The following is a 20,942-nucleotide window of genomic DNA, read 5'->3' as shown; positions in this document are numbered from 1 at the left end:
AAACAAGTTAAGTATTCCAAGCCTTAACGAAACTTAAATGTACAACTACGTAAAACTAAAACCCACATTACATAGGATAAATGAACCCATAGCCTTACCATTGTCTAGGAGCAAAAGGTTATCTGCAGAGCTCTTGCGACTGCCAATACCACTAGACTCACTGGAGAGAGGACTAACAAGACTGGATGGTGAGGAAGCTTTGGTAGGCGATGGAACCTTGGCAGACCTAGTGCCTAAACCCAGGAAAACAAGCAACACGCAGCATGAAATAGCAACCAGCAAAAAAGCATTTAAGTGGAGTGATGTAGAGTTTGAAAGAAAACCATTATCAACCAATGATTGAAATAACGTTATGAAGAGTTTGAATATATATCTATGATGTATGTTTCCTTTCCAGCAATTTAGAAACTCTATTATCACTCCTTGTATACTATAGTGTATCGGGGACCTGAAAAAGTTCTTGAAATGCAAGATAGCTCTAATCTAAAATTGTCTGATGCATAACTTCTGCTTTGTTAAGAGATCTGCTTCTAAGATTTAGTAGCTAAATACTTTAGAATTAAATTACATAGAATATACATAATATTCATTTAGTTGTGATATTGTAAAGGCATGTGGAGGACAGTGTACCAACAACTTCCATTAAGATCTAATTTTGAGAGCCAATATGTAGGTTCAGCTGAGTGTCATTTGCGACCACTGTTAGCTTAACAACCCGAACATGTCCAAATCTATGTTTTCTATTAACTAGCCCTGTCTTAACCACTACATAAAACAGGTAAATATTTCAGATTATTCCTAGCTTCAATTAATTGGATATCATAAACTCCCAAGAATATCCAAAGAACCCAGGAAATGAATTCTAAGCTACTGAAGCAAATGAACAGGAAAACACATAAAGCTGACATTCAGTTTACCTCGGCTGGGGCGTCTCATGGAGCCAGACGCTTCTCCTGAATGAAGCATTTCACACGCAGCACCCACATCATTCAATTCATCAATCTTAACACCAAACTCCTCATATTCTGTCAACATAGGCTATAAGAACAAAGTTCATCAAAATTGAATGTGAACTGTGTGATTGTGGTCCTGATTCTTCAAAAGAATGGGAAATATAACATCTACTGCGCTTTGATGAAACATAAATTTTTACATACTTGCAACTCTTCTATCTGTTTGCCTATCACTTCTACATCAACAGCAACTGGTTGCAGATCATCCAATTTCATTTCCATTCTTTCCAACCACTGCTTTACATCATCACTTGTGACTTCAAATTTATTTCCATGTTCTTTTCGTTGGGTCGCTTCAGTCTGACATTTGTCTAATTTTCTAACCATTAACTGCCAATCTGCATCCAAGCTTTTAAGTGTGTCTGCTACACTTACTGGATCGCCAGTATGAGGATTTTCAGTAAGTTCATCAGCTAATCCTTTTATGACAGCGATATCATCTGCCTTGGTCGTGCATTGATCAGATATCTCAGCAAGCTTATTACATAGTACTACATTGTCTGACTCCATCAAATCCTTTGAATCAAGTAAAATTATTGTTGGCACTAACCAATTATTAACAGCTCTGACAGCATCACTGAATTTGTTCAATTTATCTGAAGTCTCATCAATTTCATCCCGGCGTGTTGCAGTTTGCTCACCAATATCTGCATACTGTTTATTAATATTGTCTAATTTTTGTTGTATCTCATCAGCCTGTTTAGGTTGAGATGATGCAATCATTTCTTTTGCTGACACATTGATTGCCTGTAATCCTGTCTGTCGACTCACAATATCTGCTTCCAGCACTTTGAGTTGTTGGTCCTGATCTGTAAGGATTTCTCTATTGAGACTAACAGGGCGTTGGTGGCTAAGCGTATTTTGGACATCATGCAACCAAGACAGCATATTATCCATTCCTCCGCTTACCCCTTGAGACTGAACAACAGCCGTCTGGAGGTCATTAGCCTTTTCCTGCGCGCCATTAGTTATTCTATCAAATCTGTTAGCTAACTCCTCAACTGGACGTACTATCTGTTCCAAATGTGCATCATCGGCACCAAGAGCACTAAGACTTTCACAAAGATCATCACTACCTTTTTTCAAATCATCTAATGTTTTTGTTTGAGCAATAGCCACCGTGTTGAAACCTTTTACCTTTTCTAATTGTCCCTGTATTTGATTCGGATTTGATTTGATAGTTTCCTGTTGCAGGGAATTGAGTTCTGTTTCAGCCTGTGACAACCAATTATGCATCATTCCAATACTATCAGTATATGCCTTTTGATTACTAACAGCATCAGTCAGATGATCTTGTAATTTGGAAGTACGTGACTGAAGATCTTGAAATCTGAAAGGAGATCCAGTGCTTCAAATATGTCATCATGCAAGATATTCAGCAAATATCTAACCTAACATTAAAAACTTACCTTTCACTGATCTTATCCACTTTTTCTTTTGAATCACTTGGCTCTCTGTCTTCAGAGGGTGATTTTCCAGTTGGTTGCACTTTTGACCTAAATTTCTCTAAATCTCGTGTGTTTTCTTTCATCAAGCCAGCTAACCTCTGAGATGTCATTGATGTATAACGTAGGTCTGCCTGATGGGCCACTAAATCATTGGCTAGGGTCTATAAAAATTAGAAAGCAGATTTGAAGAACATCTTTAAAGTCAAAAAGTCAAAAAACATCTTCAAAGCCAGCCAGCCAGCCAGCCAGCCAGCCAGCCAGCCAGCCAGCCAGCCAGCCAGCCAGCCAGCCAGCCAGCCAGCCAGGCAAGCCATCTTTTATATGCTTTAAATGTTTACCTTCACATCACTGAGATGTTGTTTGAGCAATTCTAGGTCTGTTGCACTATGCTCCAGCTCTTCTAGATTCTTTTCAAATTCATCTTCCCATGTGGTCAGGCGATTGAGTTCATTCATCAATTTTGTACCTTCATCCAAACCATTTTGCAGCTGCTTCAGTCGACTTTCACTTTCCTTTGTTATCAGATCATTACCACGTTTCAGATCACCAGAGAACTGCTGTAGCATTTTAATTTGAGTGTCAGTCAAATCTTCACGCGAATGTTGCAGGATCTCATCCGTCTGATAAATCAGGGACAAGATTGGTTGTCGATGGGCCTGAATATCTAAGTCAAGTGCCTAAAATGAATGAAATGACAAAAAAAGTAAAGGATAACACTTATGAAAATAATCTAAAAGGCAAATAACATAGGTTTGGTCATTATTGAATACACAGTTGCATACACCTCTTCATGCTTATTTCAAGTATTTTTCAGTTAACACAACATCGGTAGGTAATTTTTTAGCAAAGAAATATTCTGCAAGCGATATATGATGAAACGTCACCGTACCTGTGATATGTTTCTGCTGGACATCTGGACACATTAACCTCATTATGTATGCATTAGCACAAGAAAGTGTGCATGCGTATACATAGAAATAAGCCGAGAATAAATCTAGAGGTGCATGCAATCATGTCACAATAAAAGACCCATGTTATTCCCTAATATTACATTGATATTGCAACTAGAACAATAAATGTGAGCACCTTGATACATATTTGGAATCCTAATAATTTTTCAAACGGTATTTTACATACATTGTGAAAAGAAAAGCTTTAAATGCAGGAAAGAAAAGAATGTAGTTATTATGCATATATGCCAGCTCAAATAGTTAAGAAAACAAATTGTTATAATCCATAGATATAAAAGGGTAGGTTTCAATGTTTGTATATGCAGCTATATCAATAATCATGTATTCATATATTTTATAGAGGAAAGCTGTGCAGAGGTCTAAAATAGATGGTGTTGAGGTTTATCATGGAAACGGACATGTTTAAACTGTGGTCCAACTGCAAACATCTGAAACCAAAGCCAGAGCTAGACAGTTTTCACGATTTATGGGGAGGAATATGGCTCATAAAAATTATCACAGATGTGGATGACATGATTATGAGCAAACTGACCCTATGTTGTTCCAGTTGTTGCTGTAACTGTTCCATTGGTTCACTCATTGGTTGCTGTCCAGCAAGGGAGCCTTCAATACGAGATATCCAATTCAGTTCAGTCTCCAGGTCTTTCACCAAGTCATCAAAAATGTCATTGACATTTACCTGAAATATGAGTGCATGGGATCAGTTCAGGATTCTGATATCAGTGCTACAGCAGATTTCCATTATAAAGTTCAGTAACAAGTAATGTAGAAGTAATTAATGATCTAACAATTTTATTGGCATCAAGCAAAAATGTTTGTATGCCAAAGATACATTTAAAGATACATGGAAGAACTTTTAAGCAGCAGTTTATTGAAATACAACCCATCCCAAGTATGGTAAGTCAATTAAAATCTATAACGAAAAGGTGGTTTAGATTATAAGTCAATAATGACAAGTAGAGATTTTATAGATTTATTCATTTTAAACCATGACCAACATATAAAGTAAGTTCGTTTATAGTTGGAAGACTTGACATATTCATGTATGATTAAATCAATCATTAAATATTAACTTCACCAAACCCAAGTGATTTTGCACACGTCAATTATTGTGAGATAGAAAAATGACACTGGTCACTTCATAAAAATCATTATAGATAATGTGTTGATTTTCAAAATCCAACCACCCTTGAATATTTGTTGTGACTCATGCACAATGAACTCACATATCCTTTTTTAATTAACCATGGACTGTATTTAAACTGCTGTGATGAAAAAGAAAACAATGTGAAAGAAGCTAAAAATACTATAACTGAATTATTTCTAGCATGGCCTTATTATTTTTAATCACATGTAAGAAGTTCATCAAAAGCAAGTTAAATACTCATTATTATCTTAATTATCTATATATAATTTGAAGCATTTGCAAGGCAAATCATCAAAGAACAACTGGTAAATTACAACTTGAAATAACATATCGACCAACACACATGTTAATAAGCAATTAGATTAGAAATAAAGAACACATAGGTATCAAACAAATTAGTACAACGAAAATCACATCAAAAACTACATTTCATGCACAATTTCTCTGAAAATACAAAATTAAAGAATAAAGCATGATTAATGTAGAGCAGGCGTAAGTAAGCATTACTGATATATGGTAAACATGATATATAGAGATGAAAAGCAGCAAAACTAAGCATTAGAAATGAAAATAATGAATGCCCATAGTTAATCATAAATTACAATATAATGATAGAACAAGGACAAAAATCACATGTTTAATAACTAATGATTAAAAATTGGAATGCCTGTTGCAGATAGGACATGATTCTTGAACTTCAGTCAAAACACGGTATCAAATACTGGTTTATTGGATAGACTTAACAAATGACTGGAATAGTCTTAGATCTATCATGACTGCAACAAACTCTTATCATCAATAAGAAATATCATTTTGAAAAGACTAGTTCCCTCAATCAGACTGGGCAAATAATATCTCTATCATTTGCAGTTAGGATAGATAACTTTTAACAGGGACACACACGTCTTCAACAAAACCTACTGTTGATGTTCTAAGCAATAAATAACAAGCTATAAATGTTGCCACAATCAGCAAAAAAATTGTTTAGCATATCCAGCTTGAATGAATGGACTACAGCATATACACACTAGAAAAACCCAGCAAAATGATGAATAAATCAAATTTGTTCTTAAATCGGTTTTTCAAAATTGTTTTTTTCCTTTGTTTCACACAATATTTCTTAATGCAAACCAGCATAAAAATTATGACATCTTCATGATATTAGACTACCTTTGAGAAAGAAAGTCAAGTAGTAAAACTGATAAGCTTTCCTCAAAGTGATGGTGAGAATAAAAACAATTGTGACTATAAGAAAATCGCAATATTAGTTAAGCCGGTTAAAGTTGGGAACATATTTAATTTTTTGCAAGAAGCAAATGGTCTGATACAATCATATGTTTGATATGAATTATGAAGACATTTTGGTTTAAGGGGCTTTGCATAATACAACTTTACCGCTTAATTTGATACACATAAAACATATAACTGAATAAAACATAACTAAAAATCTGAACCCAAATGTATAGAAGCATTTCATAACAATACTTTCACTCCAATGGAAACATAAGTAGCTACATTAGAGACTTTACCCAGGTGATACTCAGGTCAACACAGGTGGAAGACCATCTACATTGCAACTTTAACCTTTGCTCAGGTAACGTAAACTTTGGGGTGACTATTTAGGTGATAATCACTCGTAGCTATATGTTCATACAGTTGGGTCAATGTATTACTGGTTAGTAAATAAAACTCAAGCTTGATTATAAGGAGTAAAAAAGCTTATTGAGAATCATCTCCAAATCCTCATATACGAAAAATGGTTCTTAAAAATGTCTGATGTTCTCAGACCTACAATTGGTTAAAGTAAATGAGGATCTGATAATACAATAAACAACATCTATTTACTAGCAGGCTGGGGATCAAGGCATTTGATATTTATTATCTATTTTACCTTGATATCTCCCCCAATTGATACCATGTCTTCAGGTTTGAAGTTGAATCCATCGGGCCTTTTGACTTCAGTGTCAAATTCTGAACCAGTTTGAATGGCCCCTGAATCAGGATCTTGAGGGCTTTCTGAAAGCTTAGCTGTTTCCCCTGCATCAAGGTGATCATAGTCTTTTAACCTATTCTTTTGGTCGGTATTATCTGTATCTGTATCTAACTCAGTGTTTGGTGGTTTTGATTTAATAGGTCGAGTAACAGTCAATACAATATTTTCAGCAGGTTTAAAATCGTCTTTAATGGTGCTATCTAAAGCAGCACCAAAATTCAACCCAGAACTACTATCACATATCGAATTATCAAGAGAACACTCTTTGCCAGATTTGAGATCAATGGCTTTTCCAGTTTTTGGGTCTATCAGTCCCTTTTTGACAGCTTTATTGAGTGAAATTAATTTTCCAGTTTTGTAGTCCTTTATCTGGGGCACATTACCATCAATAAAGCCTGCTGTAATAGCTTCCTCGAGACTGTACTCCATTCCTGAGAAAATGTCTGTGAATTTACCTGTCGTTGGACTGAACATTCCATTTGAAATTGCTTCAGCTAAGACTAAATCATGGGGGCTATCAGTCTTTTTCTCAGGTGGTAAAATTAATCCATCATGTAATGCTTTGTCAAGTGTAATGGGGGAACCAGTCAAATGATCTATCAGTACGCTCAGATTTGAATCGACAAGTCCAGTTTCAATGGCTGTTATGAGAGTGACTACTTGATTATCAAGTGGATTTAGGATAAAGCTCCGTTCAGCATTTAGTAATCCGCAGTCAATTGCTTCCTGGAGATTAACATTGATACTATTGCTTGGATCAGTAAATGTACCACTTTCCACATCAAAAAGGCCAATTTCTAATGCCTCATAAAGAGTCATGCCATAGTCTGCCACTCCAAGCTTCCGTTTAGTGATAGGGAATTCATCGACAGTTGAAGGATTGCTTCTATCAGATAAAGCCGTAGATATTTTACGTTCTGGTGTGTTTTCACCTGACAGCGATTCTTGCAATGAAGCAGGGGAAACCATGTCTTTTCTAGTTGAGGGTGGTTGGATCCAGCCATATGATAATGCATCACCAAGGGATATTCTTTCTTTCGTTCCAGGGTTGACATATTGACCAGTTAATGGATCAATGACCCCAGCATCAATGGCATGTTGTAGCGATAATGATTCTCCTGTGATAGGGTCTGTGACTTCAGGAATGGTTCCCAACAGATATCCCCTATTTATCGCCTCTTGGAGACTGATTAGCTCATTGTTTAGGGGATCAGTAAACATACCAGTTTCTGGATTAAAGGAACCTGATGCAATTGCTTTAGCAAGAGTTACTGGTGCTTTTGATATTTTCCTTGATGACTTTCTTTCGGGTGTAGATGCCTCCGATGGTGTTTCAATTAATGGCGTCATAGAAGCAGTGTCTAAATGATCAGGCTTCTGTGCTTCTGACCAGCCTGGCACCCAACCAAGTGCAAAAGCTCTATCTAATGTAAATATTTGATCGCCGATTCGAATTTCACCCATGTTTGGTTCAATAAGTCCATTCTCAATTGCATCTTGTAAACTTATTGTTTGACCAGAACCAGGATCTTTAAGAGAACTTGATTCATGGTCAAGCAAATTTTTTTCTATTGCTGCCAATATAGTGATCATATCACCACTACTTTCATCCCTCATGAGACCGCTGTCTGGATCATACAAACCCTTAGATAATAATTCAGCAAGAGTATATGGCTTTCTCTCAATATCAACAGTCATGTCTGGCTTGGTTTCAACAAGGCCACTGTTGAAGGCTGTCCTTAAGTCAGTCGCTTCTCCTGTTTTGACATCAATAATTTCACCTGTTCTTGGATCAACTAAGCCTGATTTAATAGCTTCTTCCAAATTCAATGTTGTGCCTGTTTTAGGGTCAATAATAGCGGAAGAAAACTTGTCAATGATACCTTTGTTAATGGCATACAAAAGGGGCATTTGTTTCCCGCTAGATGGATCAGTTACAAGTCCTGTCTCAAAATCATAGAGTCCTCTTTTCACAGCTTCCTCGAGATCCATAGGTTTTGCCTGTCCTTGATCAAAAATTAATCCTTTACTAAGGGCATTGCCAAAAGTAACTGTATTACCAGTTGCGATATCAGTAACTAAACCATTTTCTATATCAATGCTTCCACTAGCTATGGCACTTTCTAGTGGTATGGCTGCACTAGTTGAGATATCCTTAATAAATGATCCCTCAACATTCAGCAATCCAACTTTAAGTGCATCATTCATTGATATGCGTTTTCCTGTATTTGGTTCAGTGAGAAGACCAGTGTCTGTGTTTAACAAACCTTTCTGCACTGCATCAGCAAGTGAAAAAGGTATTGATTGTGATGCATCTATAAGCAAGCCTTGTTTAAATGCGTCTGCAAGAGTAATTACTTCTCCTGTTGATGGATCAGTAACAAGTCCATTGTCTGTGATTAGGAAGCCCTGCTTCTCAGCTTCTGCCAAAGGCAGGAGGTTCCCTGATCCTGGTTCACGCACGAGTAGCTTGGATGTGTCAATTAATTCCGAATTAACTACTTCATTCCATGTCATTTCCTGTCCAGTTTTTGGATCTATAAATATTCCCTTGTTTGGATTGTAAAGTCCTTTATTGATGGCTTCTAAGAGTGGAATGTCTTTAGATGTGTCAACAATCAATCCATTTTCTAAGGCCACTGATATTGGCAGTTTTCCCCCTGTTGTAAGGTCAATGTATTCATTTTTGTCTGTGTCAACAATTCCCCGTTCTATGGCAGTTTCTAGATTAATCATTTCGCCTGTTCTTGTATCCTTGACAAGGGCATGTTCTGGATCATGTAAACCAGCCACTAACGATAATACACTTGATGTTTTCCTGGTTAAGGTAGGGCGTGTTGGCGATCTTCCCCTTTCAACCAACATATCTGACAGTGGCACAGCCTCACCTGTACGGAAATCAACAACTTTTCCAGTTTCAAGTACAACAACACCAGACTCAACACCATCTAACAATGATATTGGGCGTCCAGTCTCTGGATCCAGAACTTGTGACTTATCAACATCAATAACACCTCGTTCAAGAGCTTTTCTCAATGATGTACATTGGCCAGTCATAGGGTCAGTTACTTTTCCATTAACAGGATTGTAAAGTCCTTGTCTAAAAGCATCATCAAGGGTTAGGATAACATCATCGGATTCACTAGGCAGCTTGGGAGCTGGTTTTGCAAAATCAGCTATGATTCCATCAGCTAATGCATGGACAAGAGGAACAAAATTGCCACCCTTGGCATCCCAGATCTCACCTTTTTCTAAATCAACAAGACCACAATTGATGGCATCTTTTAAAGCTATATAGCTGTCATTATCACCCTCTTTTACCATTTCACGTGCTACATCAATTAATCCCAGATCAACTGCTTCTTTTAATGTCATGGTCTTTTTTGACTCAGGGTCAGTGAAGTGACCTGTTTTTACATCAATTAATCCTTGCTCAATAGCATCTGTAAGAGATACAGCTTCATCAGATGATGATATATCTTTTTCAGAACATGTCTTAGGATATGTTGTGATGAGTCTTTCATCAGATACCATCATATCTTGTTTCATGGCTTCATGTGGTGTAATTGTGTGTCCACTAGCTTGATCTAGAACTTTTCCAGTATAAGGATCAAGAAGTCCATCTTCTATGGCCTGTTGAAGGGAAATTGTTTCACCTGTCGGAGTTGTTACTTTGGTTTCTTTGTCATTGATCAAACCACTGCTTATAGCTTCTTCGAGTGTCAATAACTTTCCGGTATTAAGGTCAGTGAATGTATTTGTATGTGGGTTAAAAATTCCCTTATCAGTAGCCTCATCAAGAGTCATCGCTTCAGGCTTTTCACATGACACAATAAGATCTTGATTCATCCCTTCACCTAATGTAAATGTGTGTCCACTAGTTTGATCTAAGACTTTTCCAGTCTTAGGATCAACCACTCCATCTTCAAAAGCCTGTTGAAGGGAGATTATTTCTCCTTTTGGAGTTGTAACTTTGGTTTCTTTGTCATTGATCAAACCACTGCTTATAGCTTCTTCAAGTGTCAGCAACTTTCCAGTTTCAGTGTCAGTGAATGTATTTGTATGTGGGTTAAAGATTCCCCTTTCAGTAGCTTCATTAAGATTCATGGCTTCAGGCTTTTCACATGATACAATCAGATCTTGTTTCATTGCTTCACCTAATGTAATTGCAGGCCCACCAGCTTGATCAACAATTTTTCCTATGTTAGGATCAACAACCCCATCTTCAATAGCCTGTTGGAGGGAGATTGTTTCTCCTGTTGGAGTTGTGGCTTTGGTTTCTTCATCATTTATCAAACCACTGCTTATAGCTTCTTGCAGTGTCAATAACTTTCCAGTTTTAGGGTCAGTGAATGTATTTGTTTCTCTGTTAAAGATTCCCTTCTCAGTAGCGTCATCAAGAGTCATGGCGTCAGGCTTTTCACATGATACAATCAGATCTTCTTTCATGGCTTCACCTAATGTAATTATGTGCCCACTAGTTTGATCTAAGACTTTTCCAGTCTTAGGATCAACAAGTACATGTTTTCTAGCCTGTTGAATGGAGGTTGTTTCTCCTGTTGGACTTGTTACTTTGGGTTCATTGTCATCGATCAAACCATTGCTTATGGCTTCTTCCAGTGTCGATGACTTTCCAGTTTGAGGGTCAGTGAATGTATTTGTTTCTTCATTAAAGATTCCCTTCTCAGTAGCCTCATCAAGAGTCATGGCTTTTGGCTGTTCATATGATACAATGAGATCTTGTTTCATGGCTTCACCTAATTTAGTGGTGTGTCCAAAAGTTTGATCTAAGACTTTTCCAGTAGTAGGATCAACCATTCCATCTTCAATAGCTTGTTGAAGGGAAATTGTTTCACCTGTCGGAGTTGTTACTTTGGTTTCATCATCATCGATCAAACCACTGCTTATAGCATCTTCCAGTGTCATTATATTTCCAGTTTTAGGGTCAGTGAATGTATTTGTATGTGGGGTAAAGATTCCTTTCTCAGTAGCTTCATTTAGAGTCATCGCAGCAGGCTTTTCATCGGATACAATCAAATCTTGATTCATCGCTTCACCTAATTTAATTGTGTGTCCACTAGTTTGATCTAAGACTTGTCCAGTACTAGGATCAACCATTCCATCTTCAATAGCCTGTTGAAAGGAGATTGTTTCGCCTGTCGGAGTTGTGATTTTGGTTTCTTCATCATCGATCAAACCACTGCTTAAAGCTTCTTCCAGTGTCATTATGTTTCCAGTTTTAGGGTCAGTGAATGTATTTGTACGTGGGTTAAAGATTCCTTTCTCAGTAGCTTCATTTAAAGTCATCGCTTCTGGCTTTTCATCAGATACAATCAAATCTTGTTTCATGGCTTCACCTAATGTAATCGTATGTCCACTAGTTTGATCTACAACTTTTCCAGTACTAGGATCAACCACTCCATTTTCAATAGCCTGTTGGAGGGGGATTGTTTCACCTGTGGGAGTTGTGATTTTGGTTTCTTCATCATCGATTAAACCACTGCTTATAGCATCTTCCAGTGTCATTATATTTCCAGTTTTAGGATCAGTGAATGTATTTGTATGTGGGTTAAAGATTCCTTTCTCAGTAGCTTCATTTAGAGTCATCGCAGCAGGCTTTTCATCGGATACAATCAAATCTCGATTCATCGCTTCATCTAATGTCATTGTGTGTCCACTAGTTTGATCTAAGACTTGTCCGGTACTAGGATCTATCATTCCATCCTCAATAGCCTGTTGGAGAGTGATTGTTCTTCCTGCTAGAATTGTAATTTTGGTTTCTTCGTCATTGATCAAACCACTGCTTATAGCAACTCCCAGTGTCAATAACTTTCCAGTCTTTGGGTCAGTGAATTTATTTGTTTCTTTATCAAAGATTCCCTTTTCAGTAGCTTCATTCAGAGTCATCGCTTCAGGCTTTTCATCGGATACAATCAAATCTTGTTTCATGGCTTCACCTAATGTAATTGTGTGTCCGCTAGTTTGATCTACAACCTTTCCTGTGTTAGGATCAACCACTCCATCTTCAATAGCCTGTTGAAGGGAGATAGTTTCACCTGTCGGAGTTGTGATTTTGGTTTCTTGATCGTCGATCAAACCACTGCTTATAGCTTCTTCCAGTGTCATTATATTTCCAGTTTTAGGATCAGTGAATGTATTTGTATGTGGGTTAAAGATTCCTTTCTCAGTAGCTTCATTTAAAGTCATCGCAGCAGGCTTTTCATCGGATACAATCAAATCTTGATTCATCGCTTCACCTAATGTAATTGTGTGTCCACTAGTTCGATCTAAGACTTTTCCTGTGATAGGATCAACCAATCCATCTTCAATAGCCTGTTGAAGGGAGATTGTTTTGCCTGTTGGAGTTGTAAGTTTTGTTTCTTCTTCATCGATCAAACCACTGCTTATAGCATCTTCCAGTGTCATTAAATTTCCAGTTTTAAGATTAGTGAATGTATTCGTATGTGGGTTAAAGATTCCTTTTTCAGTAGCTTCATTTAGAGTCATCGCTTCAGGCTTTTCATTGGATACAATCAAATTCTGTTTCATGGCTTCACTTAATGTCATTGTGTGTCCACTAGTTTGATCTAAGACTTTTCCGGTCTTAGGATCAACTATTCCATCTTCAATAGCTTGTTGAAGGATGACAGTTTCACCTGTCGGAGTTGTTACTTTGGTTCCTTCATCATCGATCAAACCACTATTTATAGCGTCTTCCAGTGTCAATACTTTTCCAGTTTTAGGGTCAGTGAATGTATTCATATGTGGGTTAAAGATTCCCTTCTCAGTAGCTTCATTAAGGGTCATCGCTTCAGGCTTTTCATTGGACACTATCAAATCTTGTTTCATGGCTTCACCTAGTGTAATTGTGTGTCCACTAGTTTGATCTACGACTTTTCCAGTCTTAGGATCAACCACTCCATCTGCAATAGCCTGTTGAAGGAAGATTGTTTTGCCTGTTGGAGTTGTTACTTTGGTTTCTGCATCATTGATCAAACCACTGCTTATAGCAACTTCCAGTGTCAATAACTTTCCAGTCTTTGGATCAGTGAATGTATTCGTATGTGGGTTAAAGATTCCCTTCTCAGTAGCTTCATTAAGGGTCGTCGCTTCAGGCTTTTCACTGGACACTATCAAATCTTGTTTCATGGCTTCATCTAGTGTAATTGTGTGTCTACTAGTTTGATCTAAGACTTTTCCAGTCTTAGGATCAACCACTCCATCTGCAATAGCCTGTTGAAGGGAGATTGTTTTGCCTGTTGGAGTTGTTACTTTGGTTTCTTCATCATTGATCAAACCACTGCTTATAGCAACTTCCAGTGTCAATAACTTTCCAGTCTTTGGATCAGTGAATGTATTCGTATGTGGGTTAAAGATTCCTTTTTCAGTAGCTTTATTTAGAGTCATCGCTTCAGGCTTTTCATCGGAAACAATTAAATCATGTTTCATCGCTTCACTTAATGTCATTGCGTATCCACTAGTTTGATCTAAGACTTCTCCAGTACTAGGATCAACCAATCCATCTTCAATAGCCTGTTGAAGGGAGATTGTTTCGCCTGTTAGAGTAGTTACTTTGGTTTTTTCATCATCGATCAAACCACTGCCTATAGCGTCTTCCAGGGTCATTATATTTCCAGTTTTAGGATCAGTGAATGTATTTGTATGTGGGTTAAAGATTCCTTTCTCAGTAGCTTCATTTATAGTCATCGCAGCAGGCTTTTCATTGGATACACTCAAATCTCGATTCATCGCTTCATCTAATGTCATTGTGTGTCCACTAGCTTGATCTAAGACTTGTCCAGTACTAGGATCAATCATTCCATCCTCAACAGCCTGTTGGAGAGTGATTGTTCTTCCTGCTAGAGTTGTAATTTTGGTTTCTTCGTCATTGATCAAACCACTGCTTATAGCAACTTTCAGTGTCAATAACTTTCCAGTCTTTGGGTCAGTGAATTTATTTGTTTCTTTATCAAAGATTCCCTTTTTAGTAGCTTCATTCAGAGTCATCGCTTCAGGCTTTTCATCGGATACAATCAAATCTTGTTTCATGGCTTCACCTAATGTAATTGTGTGTCCGCTAGTTTGATCTACAACCTTTCCTGTGTTAGGATCAACCACTCCATCTTCAATAGCCTGTTGAAGGGAGATAGTTTCACCTGTCGGAGTTGTGATTTTGGTTTCTTGATCGTCGATCAAACCACTGCTTATAGCTTCTTCCAGTGTCATTATATTTCCAGTTTTAGGGTCAGTGAATGTATTTGTACGTGGGTTAAAAATTCCTTTCTCAGCAGCTTCATTTAAAGTCATCGCAGCAGGCTTTTCATCGGATACAATCAAATCTTGTTTCATGGCTTCACCTAATGTAATCGTGTATCCACTAGTTTGATCTACAACTTTTCCAGTACTAGGATCAACCACTCCATTTTCGATAGCCTGTTGAAGGGAGATAGTTCCACCTGTAGGAGTTGTGATTTTGGTTTCTTCATCATCGATTAAACCACTGCTTATAGCGTCTTCCAGTGTCATTATATTTCCAGTTTTAGGATCAGTGAATGTATTTGTACGTGGGTAAAAGATTCCTTTCTCAATAGCTTCATTTAGAGTCATCGCTTCAGGCTTTTCATCGGATACAATCAAATCTTGATTCATCGCTTCACCTAATGTGTGTCCACTAGTTTGATCTAAGACTTTTCCTGCGTTAGGATCAACCAATCCATCTTCAATAGCCTGTTGAAGGGAGATTGTCTCGCCTGTTGGAGTTGTTACTTTTGTTTCTTCATCATCGATCAAACCACTGCTTATAGTGTCTTCCAGTGTCATTATATTTCCAGTTTTAGGGTCAGTGAATGTATTCGTATGTGGGTTAAAGATTCCCTTCTCAGTAGCTTCATTTAGAGTCATCGCTTCAGGCTTTTCATCAGAAACAATCAAATCTTGTTTCATGGCTTCACCTAATGTAATTGTGTGTCCACTAGTTTGATCTACAACTTTTCCTGCGTTGGGATCAACTCCTCCATCGTCAATGGCTTGTTGAAGGGAGACTTTTTTGTCTCTGTTGTTAATAAAATCATTGGTATTCTCTTCCTCAATGGGAAACTTACTTTCAAGATTCACAACACCCATGCTTTGATTTGGCATATTGCTTTTACTTGCAACCTCTGCATAATCGAGCCCTTTCTTCACAGCAGCTGCTATACCGATTGCAGGAAGAGCCGTAGCCCCTAGCAAACCTAATCCAACCATTCTACCAACGTCCTTCGCTTTATCTTTCACACTTGAGAAATCTACATTACTTGACTCAGTACTTGTTGTTTCCATCAAAGGTTGCAAATTGAATTTGGAGGACTCTGTATCAACCTCTTGTGTATCATCTTTACTTTCAGGGATGGAACTGGCTTGAACCGATGTATCATATAAACCAAATTTACTCTCTTCTCCATTTGCATATCCTGAAACTTTTTGACAAGGACTTTCCTTTGAATTTGGTTTAACCGGGTCAATTTCACAATCCACTATTTTCTCCCCAATGGCATCTGGAACAATGGTTATTTTTGATACGGGTTTGATTAAACCTTTATTCTCAAGTTCTGTGAGCGAAATTGCTTCACCAGTGGATCGATCTTTCATCATACCTGTCTTTTTATCAATCATCCCTTTTTCCAAGGCATCTGATAATTTCACCTCTTCTCCATCAAGTCCAATCACTACAGTTCCTTCACCATCAATGATACCGTGTCGCACTGCCTCAGCAAAACTTATCACTTGTCCAGTTCTTGGATCAAGGAATTGTTCCAAGGACTCATCAAACATTTCACTGTCAATATATTCCTGAAGTGATACTGGTTTCACTTCTGAAACAATACCTTTCTTTAATGCAGTATTAAGGTTTATCACTTCTCCGGTATTTTGATCAATAATACGGCCTGTTATTCCATCAACAACGCCCACTTCCATTGCTTCAATGAATGTCAATGATTCATTTCCATCATGAATGATAGATGCATTGCCATCTAGAAGGCCAGCATCTATTGCTTCTTGGAGAGAATATGGTTTTCCTGTTCTCGGATGTGTAAACGTACCAGTCTTAGGATTGAAGAGTCCCTGGGTAATTGCTTCATTGACAGTAAAACCAGGACATGTCGAGGCAAGCTGTTTTTTGCGTTCTTCCATGGTATTAGAGCTGATAACTTCTTTGATCAATCCCTCAGAGAGAAGTATGGTTTCGCCAGTAATTGGATCTATCATGGTACCTATTTCAGCATCTACAACTCCTTCACTGATAGCAGTTTGTAATGTTATCATGTTACCTGTCTTTGGATCTCGTATGAGCGTCTTATTTGCATCAATAAGGTCAGTATTCAAGGCCTCTTGCAGGGGAATTTGTTCACCAGTAGCTGGGTCAGTTAATAACCCATTACCAGGATCATAGAGCCCGAGCCTAATAGCATCATCAAGAGACAAGAGTGGCTTTTGCATTAAACCAGTATGAACAGCCTCCTGAATACTTATATCACTGCCTGAAACTGGGTCTGACAAATGACCTGTCTCCGGATCATACAAGCCCATGTGGAGTGCTTCATTGAAATTTAACAATGGTCTTTTCAAAATTCCACTTCTAATGGCATCTTTAAGTAAGATATTGCTTCCTGTTCGTGGATCTTTCATGATTCCAGAATCAGGATCATATATGCCCAGCTCGACTGCTTGAGCAAGTGTTAATTCTGGGCTCTTAATTAATCCAGCTTTAATTGCTTCATTAACAGTCAAATCCCGACCTGACATTGGATCATGAATTTTCATTGATTTTGGATCAAAGAAACCCTCATTTATAGCATCAGAGAGTGTTGTCATTTTTCTAAGTTCAGTAGAGGCTTTGACCTTGTTAGCACCGGAGGTTTGTTTAGAACCATCTATTGGAATTTCGTCAACTTCCATTGGAGTATCTTGGTCCTTGAGAGATGTAGTGCCATTCATTGATACTTTTTCAATAGCTTCAATGATCATGCCACGATTCATGGCTTGTTCCAAATTGATGTCCTTGCCACCATCTTCATCATCTGTAATTGTGCCAGAATCTGGATCAAGAAGATGGAGATCAATTGCTTCTCTAAGTGTGAATTTTTCTTTTCGACCAGGAATAAACACTTCTCGAGCTTTACCATCCAGAAGTCCTTTATCAATTGCCTCCTGAATTGTGATTGATTCTCCAGTAAAGGGATCAATTATTTTTCCAGATTTTGGATCATAGGATCCAGACCTTACCAGTTCAAAAAGTGACAAGGGAGCTCCAAACTTTCGTTTTGATTTTGGGGACATCTGAACAGTAGTTTCACGAACTGTGTGCTTAACAGTGTCTGTAAGGGTAATCATTTGACCTGATCTTGGGTCAAATACGCATCCACTTGCTTCCACCATTTGCTTCCGTATTGTAATGAGCCCAATGTCTTTGGTTTCAGCAAGCGCATCAACATTTTCTATGCCATCATCATTCTCCTTGTAGGATTGATCTGCAGCCATTATAACACCAATTGCAACAGCTTCCTTGAATGATATAGTTCGACCAGTACTTTGATCGATAACGGTTCCTGAAATAGGATGGACAATTTCATTCTGTAATGCTTCACGTAAAGAAACGCGATCTCCAGTTGCTGGATCTTTTACAGTAACTTTGAATTGTGGAATGATCTTCAGGTCGATAGCTTGTAACAATGTCATCTTTCTGCCAGTTCTCTTGTCGCAGAATTTGTTGCGGGAAGGGTCCCAATTTTCTTCAACTAGTTGCTTCAAAAACATAGGTGCCACAGCCGGTGCTGTTAACACAGTCAAAAGTCCTCTTTTGACAGCATCTGAAAATGGAACCATTTCCCCAGTATTGGGATCTGGAATACACCCCGTTTCAGCGTCAATGATTCCAAGCCGGCATGCCTCCTGCACAGTCATAATTTGTCCTGTCTTTGGATTTCGTATCTTCATAGCTTTAGTATCAAGCACTCCTTTTTCAACAGCGGTCAGAAAATCAACTTTCTTACAAGTTTCTGGATCGAAGAACAAGCCTGTTGATTCATCCATAATACCTTGTTCTAATAGTTCAATGAGAGATGGTCGTCGGGCTTGCTTAATAACTCCTGTTCGGATTGCGTCAGCTAGATCAATATGAATGCCAGCACTTCCTTTTATTTCACCTGTAACTGGGTCTATCATTCCATCTCGAATGGCATCTGTTAATGAAATGGTACTTGTTGTACCTGGAATAACTAATTCTGTACTTGTTCCATCAATATATCCTAATTTCAAAGCTTCATCAAGACTAATTTCAGTACCATCCTTAGGATCAATGTACATGCCAGTTTTTGGGTCAACTAACCCTTGGTCGATAGCCTCATGCAAACTCAGAGCTTCTCTATAAACAAGGTCAGCTCTTAAGCGCAATCCCTTGCCCTCATCACGTGCATATTTAATATCTTTTGCAGTAGACGGTGGTACAATACGACCTTTGATTTGACCAGTTTCTGGATCAACTACACCCATGAGTATGGCCTCTCTCATTGTGAGTAAACGCCCGGTTTGTTCATCACAGATCTCTTTGACATTTAAGTTCAGGTAGTCATGATTGATAGCTACTTGTAATGAAATTTCATCAGCCGTTTTTGGGTCAGTGAATCGGCCTGTATTTGGATTGAAGTAACCTGCTTTAAAACACTCAAAAAGTGATCCAATGGCCTTCGATTTTACAGTGTCTTTAAATACACAGTCATGTGGTAGATCACCTACATCTCTGTCAAATTCCATAACTGCGTGCTCAATTGTATCAGATACAGACATGACTCGGCCAGTCTTAGGATCAACTATTTGAGTCTCAGAACCAACAGACCTTTTCTGAATTGCTTTCAATCCCTTCTGACGAGATTTATAAATGGCTATAGTCTCAAAATCTGTTTCCCCTCCTTCTTGGTATGTCTGATGTGCAGCCATGATAATACCAACTGCAACAGCTTCTTTGAAAGAAACATCCTTACCAGTGCTACGATCAATGACAACACCAGTAATAGGGTGCACAATGCCCTGGTGGAGTGCCTCTCGAAGAGTGATTCTTTCACCTGTGCTAGGATCCTTAACAGTCACACGATCTTGGTCGATCATACCTAAATCAATTGCTTGAAGGAAGGTAACTTTACGTCCAGTCTTAGGGTCAACAAGCTTGTAGCGTCGGTGATCCCAACATTCTTCAACCAATTCTTTCAAAAACATTGGAACAACTGCAGGTGCATATATTATTTTTAACCAGCCAGCTTTTATAGCATCAGCAAATTTCATTGATTCACCTGTAGTATGATCAAAAACCATACCAGTTTTTGTATCAATTATACCCTTTTCAGCAGCCTCATCGACTGTCATTGTTTCCCCAGTTTTTGTGTCTTTGATTTTAGTTCTTTTGATGTCTAAGATTTTTCTTTCTAGGGCCTCTTGAATTTCAAGCTTCTGTTGTGACCGTGGGTCAATGAACAATCCTGATTCCTCATGGTGGATACCTTGTTCAAGAAAGTCCATTATAGACATTGGCTTTGTCTCTTTTACAAGACCACGTTTTACAGCATCAAATATGTGCACGTGTTCCCCAGTGCTTGTGTCTAAAATTTTGCCCGAATTTAGGTCAATGAGACCTCGTGTAATTGCTTCGGAAAGGGATAATGTTTCATTGGTACTTGAGCTAATAATTTCTGTCCCCCTTCCATCAATTAGACCTCTAGCTATAGCTTGATCTAGGGAATGAACATCCCCAGTTTTTTGGTCAGTAAATACTCCCCTATTTATATCAAATAAACCTCGGTTAATAGCTTCCATCAATGTAAGGCCTTGACCTACATAAGACTCTTTTCGTTTTGGGAGCAATGATGCAGGGAATATTGCTAAGCCTTTTTCAACAGCCTCCTCAAATGACATCCACTTGCCACTCTTTGTATTTTGTATCACTCCAGTTGTGGAGTCAATAACATTTTTCTGTGCAGCATCTCCAAATGTCATCAGCTCACCAGTTCCTGGGTCTCTAATTAGCAATGTGCTAACGTCAACATCATCGAACCTAATTCCCTGTAAAGAAGGTTCACTTATCCATAGACAAAGAGAAATACCCTCACCAAAGACCTAAAATATCCACAGGATCAATTTGACAGAATATATCTGCATGAAAGAAAACTGTTGAATCTTGTAAGCACAAATTGAAATATAAAATTCCTGGTTATAATTATGGTCAAATGTCCTGGCTGGATATCATTAACAATTAATCTTTGGATTATGTGAAACCTATCTAGTATTTCTCTGTTGCACATAAGTAGTTACAAAATTCAACACTAGAGTTACCAACCTGAGAAT

General features: G+C 38.0%; 1 protein-coding gene across 13 annotated transcripts in view; it reads right to left on the bottom strand.

Annotated features, from left to right (window-relative positions):
• The window catches only part of LOC141900524 (uncharacterized), a 51,213-nt gene that overhangs the window by 24,853 nt on the left and 5,418 nt on the right, over positions 1-20,942 (bottom strand). For 12 of the 13 annotated variants that reach the window (XM_074787447.1, XM_074787446.1, XM_074787449.1 and 9 more), the window contains exons 2-8: positions 6,471-20,660; positions 3,965-4,111; positions 2,800-3,138; positions 2,423-2,622; positions 1,158-2,343; positions 918-1,038; positions 99-233 (exon numbers count right to left, since the gene is read on the bottom strand). In XM_074787447.1, coding sequence (XP_074643548.1) covers positions 99-233; positions 918-1,038; positions 1,158-2,343; positions 2,423-2,622; positions 2,800-3,138; positions 3,965-4,111; positions 6,471-20,660 — 16,318 coding nt within the window. The remainder of the gene's footprint in view (positions 1-98; positions 234-917; positions 1,039-1,157; positions 2,344-2,422; positions 2,623-2,799; positions 3,139-3,964; positions 4,112-6,470; positions 20,661-20,942) is intronic. The other variant, XM_074787455.1, reaches the window with a different exon arrangement.

This window comes from Tubulanus polymorphus, chromosome 2 (genome assembly GCF_964204645.1).
Source record: "Tubulanus polymorphus chromosome 2, tnTubPoly1.2, whole genome shotgun sequence".
NCBI classification, from domain to species: domain Eukaryota; kingdom Metazoa; phylum Nemertea; class Palaeonemertea; order Tubulaniformes; family Tubulanidae; genus Tubulanus; species Tubulanus polymorphus.
This window is presented reverse-complemented; position numbering and strand designations above follow the sequence as displayed.